The sequence below is a fragment of the Pleuronectes platessa genome, chromosome 15, assembly GCF_947347685.1.
Source record: "Pleuronectes platessa chromosome 15, fPlePla1.1, whole genome shotgun sequence".
NCBI lineage: Eukaryota > Metazoa > Chordata > Actinopteri > Pleuronectiformes > Pleuronectidae > Pleuronectes > Pleuronectes platessa.
In genome coordinates, this window is record NC_070640.1 from 8,046,216 (window position 1) to 8,056,103 (window position 9,888).

At 47.4% G+C, this 9,888-nt stretch overlaps 1 protein-coding gene across 2 annotated transcripts in view; it reads right to left on the reverse strand.

Moving 5' to 3' along the window:
* The window catches only part of LOC128456718 (glucocorticoid receptor), a 58,756-nt gene extending 49,854 nt beyond the window's left edge, over positions 1-8,902 (reverse strand). For both annotated transcript variants that reach the window (XM_053441014.1, XM_053441013.1), the window contains exons 1-2: positions 8,369-8,902; positions 5,644-6,914 (exon numbers count right to left, since the gene is read on the reverse strand). In XM_053441014.1, coding sequence (XP_053296989.1) covers positions 5,644-6,905 — 1,262 coding nt within the window. In that variant the 5' untranslated portion in view covers positions 6,906-6,914; positions 8,369-8,902. The remainder of the gene's footprint in view (positions 1-5,643; positions 6,915-8,368) is intronic.
* Between the last annotated feature and the right edge of the window lie 986 nt (positions 8,903-9,888).

Sequence of the window (9,888 nt, forward strand, 5' to 3'; positions counted from 1 at the left end):
AGAGCAGCGGGAGGTTATCTGCACACACACGTTCACAACAGCATCAAATCCTCTGTGTCATTGAGCAAGTAGCTGGGTGCTGCAGACAGAGGCAGGAAGTGACGTGCTAAATCTGCTACACACAGACACCGGTGTGTCTCGTGACATCTTCGTCGGTGCCTTCGACCTGTGTGTCACCTCTTTACGTTTTTTCCACTTTCGCGTCGGTCGCAACAATAGCATTGCGTCGTTAACCCCCCCGCTCGCTGGCAGTGAATCCAGCGTGGGCTCCCCTGCTGTGTTCACACATCGGATTCTCCTGGATTTGTACGGACATAATTCAAGGAGGCCAGGCAGAGAGAGCCAGCAGAAACTGCGAAGCGTCTCACTCGGATATTTGCGTTAACACATGCACCTCCTGTGGAGAAAATACAGAAGAGCTGCGGAGTTGAGTGCATGTCTGAAAGCAGCTCGAGTGGGGCCTGCTTCAAAGACTCGGTACAGTAGGCTCCACAGGGGACGGCGAGGAGGGGACAAATAAGAGGGAGGAAGAGTTACAACAAGACAGAGGGAAAGAGAGAAAGAAAATCCTTGTTCAGAAACTATATATGTTATATATTGTGGCCGATGATCAGAGCTGAATCACCACCAATACGGCATCAGCTCGATCTTTTAGATTCGCAATGACTTCAACAAGTTAGAGGCACAAGTGATATCCACTAACAGCATTATGATACATCTCCACCAACAAACCGCCAACCTTTTTGTGCCCCACGAGCCTTTGAGGCCCCGTCTGGCTCATCAGTCAGAGAACAGAAACTGCATCAGCGTTAACGAATGATGAAGGATGCTGGAAACACGCTGCAGAAAGTGGTAATTAGACCACAAGTCACAGCGAAAGGAAAAGAGGAGGGAAACGTAGACTTGCATGCATCGAAGGTTATCAGTAAGCCTATTAAGCAACAGGAACTCAAGCAAACATTATGGATTGAGGTTGGCATAATCTCAGAGATTACAAATCCAGGAAACTGTCAACAGACATGAGTCTGACCTAGTTTGGCTTTAGGTTTTGTGTCAGCGACCGGGTACAGTACCTGAGGTAGCTGTTGTGAAAGGACCAGAAGACACTTGCGGTAAGACATCAGATGTCCTGAGTTTCCAGTTAATAAAATGCAAATGCTATATTTCATATTTGTTTTATGTCCAAAAATAGAAAGAACAAAATTCCGGCAAAGAGAAAATACTGAAGGATGTGTTGAAATCACTGTAACAATATTGATTTGAATTTATTGACTGTTTTGTCATAATAAAAAATGTGGATGACAAGAGAAGTGAAATATAATCAAAAACTTTTATCCTTTAAATCAAACATAACATTCAGTTTGATTTATTTTAGTTATGATCATTGATTAATTTACTTTGAATCAGCAGAGTTGTGTAAATTAAGTACAAGATACTGTGTGATCTACCCGAATCAGTCAAAGCTGTTGCGTTACGTTAAATGTGTGTCTGTGAACTAACTTCGGGGTTTTTCCCCTTCAGTAAATTTGTGACCACAACTGGTAACAAAATGGTACAATGCAGTTGCAGCTTCCAGTAAAAACAAAGCTGGTACGCCTGTTACCTATAGTTTGCACAAGGGACAACATGTGAAATAATTGCAATAACTGTAATTCATGAATGTAGCCAGACAACCAGGGCACTGCACTCACACCGAGCTCTGACTGAAGCTAAAGGGCAATTATATCATGATTATCAACCTATGCATTATCGTAATCGTCTACATCATTAGCGTTTTTTTCTTTACATTAGGGCACATTCATGGGTCACGCCCCACAAGCTCAACAACTCGTGTTTACGTTTCTGCTGCTGCACAACTCCTCCCTTCTATTGGCCCCTCGGATCAGTCTCTCAAACTGTGAGCAGACTGTGCACTTTGTTCACGGGCCCTTAGCTTCTATCCCAGGAAAGAGGCCAGATTGCCAGTCGCAGCTAAAGATTTAAGCCGGGGGCTCCGTTTTATTGTTTTTCACTCAAACTGTAAATGTTTCACACCACAAAGAGATCTGCATCTGATTCGCTCTGAGACTTAAGAATATTCCGTACAGAGAAGGCATTGTTGTGGAACCTGTTTCAGTGGTTTTATGGTGTTAGGTTAGACTCAGGATTAAGTCCATTGCACCCAAGGCTGAAGGTCATCTAATCACAGACAAGCCTAAAGCCAACGTGTCAAACTGACAGATACGTTTTTCCAAGCAGAAGCATGAAGCCTCGTGCCCCCACCACAGCTTCACCACGATGCATCTGCAAACTCAGGTCTGGCAGAAAACCCGTCTTCCCTATTTTAAGAAAAAATATAATTTGGCAATAAACAGTGATTTTAAGATTTACAAACGTCGAGCAAAAACCACAGTCTTCATGTACAAAAAAATTAAAAAGGATGTGTGTGTGAGGGCCTGCTTTGACTTCTACATTCTGAAGCACACTTCTGACATAAGAGTCTGTGTGTGTGTGTGTGTGTGTGTGTGTGTGCGTGCGTTTGCCTGACATCTTTGTGTGTTCAGCTCTCGCATGCCTCTGTGAAATGCGGAAAGCTCGGAGAGGCCTATCAGGGGTGAGTAGGTGAGAAGAAAAAAAGTGACTGAGTAGCAGTCTGAGGAGAGAGCGACGCAACAGCACGCCAGAGCAGATATGTACACGTGGCCTCCCAGCCTCCTCTGTGTGTACAAACATACACACACACACACACACACACGCAGAAACAAACACACACAGACTGTCTGTCTTGCTGTCCACAGCTGGCACACACTGACACGCGCAGCACGGCAACCGAGACGAGTTGACATCAGCTTTTCGACCCTTATTACAGTCAGCGTGGCTCAGGACGTCTTATGGCGAGGTTTAAAACTTAAACGTGCATGTAAAAAAAAAGATACAATGCACTATATAGCTATTCCCAATCACAGAAAAGAAAGTAACTGAGTATCTAACTAATAAAAGTAGCATAATACTGTTTGAAAGAACGTTTCAGCGGCCCCATTTCACCCTGAGCTTAAGAGCATCATTTGTCTATTTAATTATCAGTTATATAACAGGAGGCCGGAGCCAAGCAACGTGTTTGAGCCAAATTGTGTTCCATCTGGGCAGAAATGTCTCATAGTGAAGCGGGCTCCATGATATACAGCACGGTACAGTAAATGGAGTCGGCTGCTATGCTAACACCGTGTTGGAAACCAGTCATTTGATATCACGGTTGGGCCGGTGTGAACATTTTAAAGCTGGATGATATTAAGCCAAACACCGTAACAGACCACCAGGTGTCCAAATGGTGTGTGCCCCCCCCCATAGAGACTCCAGTCCTCTTGGGGGCGAAACTGCTCCTCTAAGCCTGTTTACGAACCGGCCAATGAATATTAAAGAAGAAAGAAATACCCGAGTGTAGTGTCAACGATCAGCACAACAACTGAGGGACCGGGGTTGGAGCGGTATCCCAGTGCACCAATTAGAGATGAGAATGCCGTGTGCTTTTGCTCATGGGAAAAACAGGTGAATCAGCGGATAATCCAACCTGGATGATACATGCACGTCTCCCCTCCTGACAGACTTCCTCCACACACACGCACACACACACACACACACACACACATACACACACATAAACAGAGAAAATTGAAGAAGCGAGAAAAAAGAAATGGAATTCTTTAGATTTCATTGGGTGAGCCTCTCAGATGGTTGCAGCCCTGTGAGCGACACACGGTGGTTTTAATTCTCACAACAATTATTTGAACCAAAATGTTGCCATAATGACACAGATTTAGTTTTTCTTACAGGCTACTCCTCTCGTTATCACGTCCAAAAAAAAAAAAATCGACAGATGAAATCTCTCGTAAACAGACACTACATGTGCCCCTCCGTTGACTTAAACGTGACTTCCTTCACATCCGTCTTTCTCGAATCTGTAGTAAATTGCGAAAGACTAAAGGTTAATCACGTTGTCATATTGTGTAATTGTGCTGTAGGCCACTTTCAAAATGTGCAGGAATGTGTCGTAATGACAAATATTGGATCAGAGAGTTTAGATAAAATCAAATCATGTTCTTGTTCCAATTGAGAGGATTCCTACTTTTCAAAATTGGTCAAATAAACACAGATAACATATAACACATCAATACAAGATAGAAAAGAAATCATGAGTTGGGTAGAATACGAATAACAACTATGTACTAAAGGATAAACTACTAATGAAAACAAGCTTTAGTTCGAGCCTTACTATCATAATAACCTGGAGGTTTTATTTTGAAATCAAACTTTCTACCTCTAACATAAATAAATACCTAATATAAAGTCTGCAGTGTTTTATATGTATATAAAAGACCTTAAACAAAGGGTGACTGAAGGAGAGTATAGATAACACATGTAAACCATCACTGAAGAGACTTTAAGTCCAGTTCAAACTGGGTCGCAGCACAACGACCCAGGAGCCTATCCATGTGACAGCAGGGAGATAACAGTGGCTGCTGACACCCATGCTCATCTCTAACTTGTTTACGGCAAAACACCTCAACGCTCGTTCAGAAGGGACGAGGCTGACTCATGACGTCTCCCCCCCCCCCCCCTCCCAAACCCATTTGTAAAGCAACATCCTGGGATGTGCCCCGTTCAGGCTGCGAGTTTCTATCTCTCTTTTAACAGTGCACTCACAGCCAGTGCAGTTATCAGATAGCACCGCTAAGCTGAAGTCCCTAACCCTAACCCATGTGCACGACATTCTCACAGGGTTCGTTTACCTCTCACTGAACGGGACCTGTCCTCTGAAATGCACATATCGGGTTTTCACAATGAATCATTTCCTGTGAGATTAGACTATTAGGTAACTCTGTGATATCTCGAGAGCCTTCTTACAACACATTTCTGGAAAAACACAAGAACACGCAGGAGGGAAAGTTTCATAGTTCCACGAGAAAAAGATATTTGACTTGTGAGCAACCAAGATATCACCACAGGCTGTAAGGTTTTTCCTTGTGACCTGGCAGCTCCTAAACTAACTCATCACCTTGTCTTGCCTCCTCGTCCCCCTGACAATAATAAAAGATTTTCCATTTGCCATGGCGTTCCTAAAATATGATGTGATGTGAACGAATTGGAGCAGGGCGTGACCCGATTGGAGGCGATAAGCACCAGATGCCCTCCACCCCAGGGAGGCCAGCGCTCCATCCCAAAAAAGAAAAATAACAATAACTGTCCCAGACAAACACACAACACCACCTGAGCTCCCTCCTTTCTAGCTGCTCAGCTAGAATCACACTCTCTGACTCGCCGGCTTAAATACTTTCATTCCCCAAATCCACACTCAAGGTGTCCCGCGGGGAGGTGAAGTGTCCTGACCTACACTCTGAACCTGATCTGAAGAGAAAATAAGCTTTTTTTTCTTCTTTGTTTTAGGGTTAGGTTTACATATTACAGTTGATATTATTGGTCACCCCCTCAAAAAGGTAGAGCAATTTTATAAATTATCTTAAAGATGACCAGAGCAGGACACTGAGTCTGGAGAACATCTGATAGAGACAAACCTGCTCCAGCTCAGACTGGACTACAGTAGGAATCACTTTCCTATTCGCATGCAGTCAACAGAGCAGGATAAAGTTATAATTTCAAGCCACCTACCTGGAGAAGTTGACGGAGAAGGCTGCCATGGCTGCGGAGGGGAGCCCATCGTTGCCCCTCTGTATCCCGGAGGGCTCTCCAAACCTGCCCCCCCTCGTCCAGCTCTCCCCGAGTGGAGGCAGGCTCGCGAACATGCCAAAAGGCTTCTGGTCTTGCAGGCCCACGGCGGAGGACGGGCTGGCTTTGTAGTGGTACCCAGGTCCTGTGCCGACACCTGTGGCCGAGGACATGGGGCCTCCTCCCTGCAGGGAGCCCATGGTGCTCTGGAGGCACTGCGACTGGCAGAAGCTGCCGTTCTCCTGCTTCTCCTGTTTGACCACGCCGGGTGTGCGGATGTGAATGAAAGAGCTGTCGTGGTCTTTCTCCTCCTTGATCATGACGCTGGAGAGAAGCGACGGAGGCTGCTGATGCTGATGCTGCAGCTGATGTTGCTGGTGCTGCAGCAGTTGGCGATGCTGCTGCTGCTGCTGCTGCTGCTGCTGCTGCTGGTGTTGATGCTGCTGTAATTGGTGCTGCCTGTCCGTGCCATTCACATTGGTACAGTTTCCTCCGTTACCCACCAGAGCCTTTGATTCCTTGAGCAAGCCGTCGGCCGGACTGCCACTGCCGTCATGTAGGATGTTATCCAAGTGTGCCACTTCTGAATCCAGCTCAAAATCACTGATTTCTGGCAATGAATTGGGAAGGTCCAGGTCTTGCCAAATCTCTGTATCCTCAAGAAGGCGACCGTTGTTGCCATCCAAATCACACGGGCCGCCGCCTGTATGTCCGCCGTAGGTTCCCAGGTCCTTCTCCAGAGAAAAGCCTCCCTCCTGCTTGATGTGCTGGGGGAAAAGGTTGGGCAAAGGCAGGTTCCCCAGGACGGAGGTGTGCGAGATGCTGATGACAGGGCTGGACGTCCGTTCAAGGTCAGAAATGCTCTGGTTCAGCAACGGCAAATTGTCCTCCATGTTGAACATAGCGATATCCGGCCGGTGCTGTCGTTTCTGCAACCTGAGGATTTTACCCTCCTTCATGTCCGAGCCCTCACACTGGCCACGAGGGGACTCGAAGAGGCCCCCGAACTCCCCCTGGTCTTTGGTGGCAGCCCGTCCGTTCGGGGTCACTGTGAGCTGGGCCAGGGACCCCGGGCTGGGCAGGTGCATGGCAGCGGGCTGCAGCAGCGAACCAGCCGTGTCACCTGTGTCACTGCCTACTGCTGTCTCCCCAAATGTCAGGCTGTCGTCTCGATTACCGTTGCGCTTCAGTCCACCCTGATCCATATCTTTATCCTGACAGGACACAGGTGGGGGGGGGGGGGTCAAGGGGGACACAACACACGCACACACAGTGAGAGAGAGATAAGACATGGTTAGCCTATGAAAACAGGGTTGATGGATAGGATGACACACATGAGGTTATTCCAGAAGGAAACGCTATAAACAGCCTATCGAGACATAGATCTTTGACGGGATAAGGTGTCTTGAAACATCTGTATTGCCTCCTCCTCTATGTCTCTGCCCACACTGTCCGACGTCCTATGTCTTTTCATTTTTCACCGAATTCCATCGATCTTCTCCTTTTCACTCCCATACTGGAACAATGTGGAACAATATGGAACTAACCAGGCCGGGTGGAGTCGTTTTTTAAAAAAAAGGGAAACAGAGTAGACCATAGCCATCACAATTAGATAAACGACCACATTGTTCACGTTATTTCTTTGAACCGTGCCCTCAACTCAAAGAGTCAAGAGGCACATGACAGCCAGTGCTACTGAGCAGCGAGCACGTGTGCAGCAACATACATCTATTGGAGGAGATTAACCCACTCTGGGCCTCCGAGGCACTTTTCCTCTCTATTTGCATGAAAGGGGGAAGATTGGACATTTTTTAGTCAAAGCTCCATTCAGGAACATTTACCATTTAAATGACCTGGAGTCAAAAATGAACTGAATTCAAGTGGAAATAATAAAAAAAAGGCGTTTTGCATGTGAGGGTTCTGCAGCATGTATCTGTTGATCATTGACAGTGATAAGTGGCAGTTCAGCGGGGGCAGCGGTGGACCAACAAAAGCGAGCTGTGTTTTCAAAGGCAGTGCCACTGGATTCATATTAAACTAAGTTACATTCTGCGCTGAGTTTTTTGTTGAGATTTTTCTTTTCGTATTTTCGCTCATAGACTTCACCACTTCCCCCCCGCCCACATATGTAATGTAGTATGACTCCGCACTGGCATAGGCTGCGCTGCATATAGATTATATACGGTGCTCAACCTTATCCTATTTAGGTGGCTGGTGTAATGCATTTAATGGGAAGAAAACAGTTATATTAAAGTTTCGGGGAGGTTGGGGGTTCGGATCCGGTGCTTTACAACGGGAACAGCCACCGCACAGCATGACAGCCCTAGTGCAACCTGTTGGCGCCGAGGGGAAACTGCGATGGTCGCACGCCTACAGCCGCGGGCGCCGATAAACACGCGCGTCGTGGAAGTTTGTGCAGAATTTATCCCTTTTTTTCCTCGCACGAAAAAGCAAAGCTGCTCCCGTGCGCGCTGCCGGCCGGATCCTGGCCGGGTGTCACAGGGTGCGCGGGGGCTGGAGGTGCGAGCGCGGGCAGAGCGCACGGAGCCGCTCGTCGTCGGCCTACCTCGACCCCCCCCCCCCCCCCCTTCCTCCCCTCCCTGTCTCAATATTTCTGCAGAAATGTAAAAAAAAATTAAAAATAACAACCTGACAACCTGGATCGTACCTGTGGTGAAAAGGGGGCAATGCACTCCCCGCCGCTCAGGTCATGTCCCGCTTTAGGTCCCGAGTTTGGAGGAACAATATTCGGAGAAATTACGCAGCGTCCACCGATCCAGTCAAGCCCTCGGATGAAGCCCCTTCCTCGCCGGAGCGTTGCGCATTGAAATGTCAGCCGCGTCCGTCGCTGCCTCTCCGGCCGTGGGGCAGGAACACATCGTCCGCCGCGTTGAACTGTTCCGAACTCGAGTCGAGAGGAGCGTCGCTGACCCCGCGGGAGTTTAGCGATCCATCGTGCGCGCGCCCCAGCCTGGGCTCGATGTGTCGGTAACTTTTAACACACGTCGCCGGTGCAGGGGAGGAAAAAAGAAGCGAAGTGGGTGATCGATCACTTTGTGCGCAAGGAAATTCAGGACAAATCCGCGATGGAGCGACGGATCTGAGGCGCTGTCCTCCGCTGTTGCGCCATTAAACCCCGTGAGTACATTAAAGTTATATAATTCAGCCGTACTGCCCTGGCGCACTCAACTGTAAACTCGAGCAGGGCAGGGCGGACAGATAGGGAGGCGGCGTCAAGGCTGGAGCAACCAGGGGACTGCTTCCACCCTGTCCTTTCACAGTAAGAGCTTTGTGTTTTCATTCACAGCCAGACAAATTACATAACAATCAATTAATCAATCAATTAATCAAGCTAGCAAGCAAGAACTCAATCAAGTAAGCAGGGCTTTATTTATATTGGAATTTTCACACTAACAAAAAATCTAACACAAATTGCTTCACTTAAAAAGAACACACTCACACACACACACACACACACAAACACGCACACAAACAAACACACGAAGCGATGTCTCCATAGTTAATACTTGCCTAACCCTGATCCTTGCCCAAAAACCCAACCTAACTTGTCTTTTGTCCCCATAAGGAAGACATATGTAGGTCCCCACAACATGAGTAATACCTGGACCACACACACACACACACACACACACACACACACGAACACACACAGCAAGGGCTTAATGGGGCACTGAGATAAAAATTAAAAAAACACTCCGCAAAAAAAAAAACAGGAACTGATGAAACATATGGAAACGTGCATGTGTACAAACAGGAAATAAAAATGCATATTGTGTGCGCAATGGGCACAATATTTGTTTTTGTTTTAGTTCTTCTTCTGCTTTTATTCGGAAGCAGCACAGCACAGCTTCCTGCCCCCCTGTGTGCGCGTGGGGCAGCTTGACGCAGCTGTTAGTTTGACACTTACTGGTGAACGCCCCTTTCCCCTCCACCGAAACTCTCCCTGCTGGGGAATCTGTCAAAACGGGTCTTCCTCTGCGCATGGTGGCACCGAGGAGACCGTTACAGCTCCTAACTTATATGCTCCACTGCAGCCACCACACCAAGCGTGGTTAATGTGAATACCGCCATAGTTGTGAGGTCCCCAAAGTTCAGGTCTCATCCTGTGGGGGCTGCTTTTAGAGAGGAGGAACCTGGTAATTCTAACCATAGCTGTCTGACACGAAC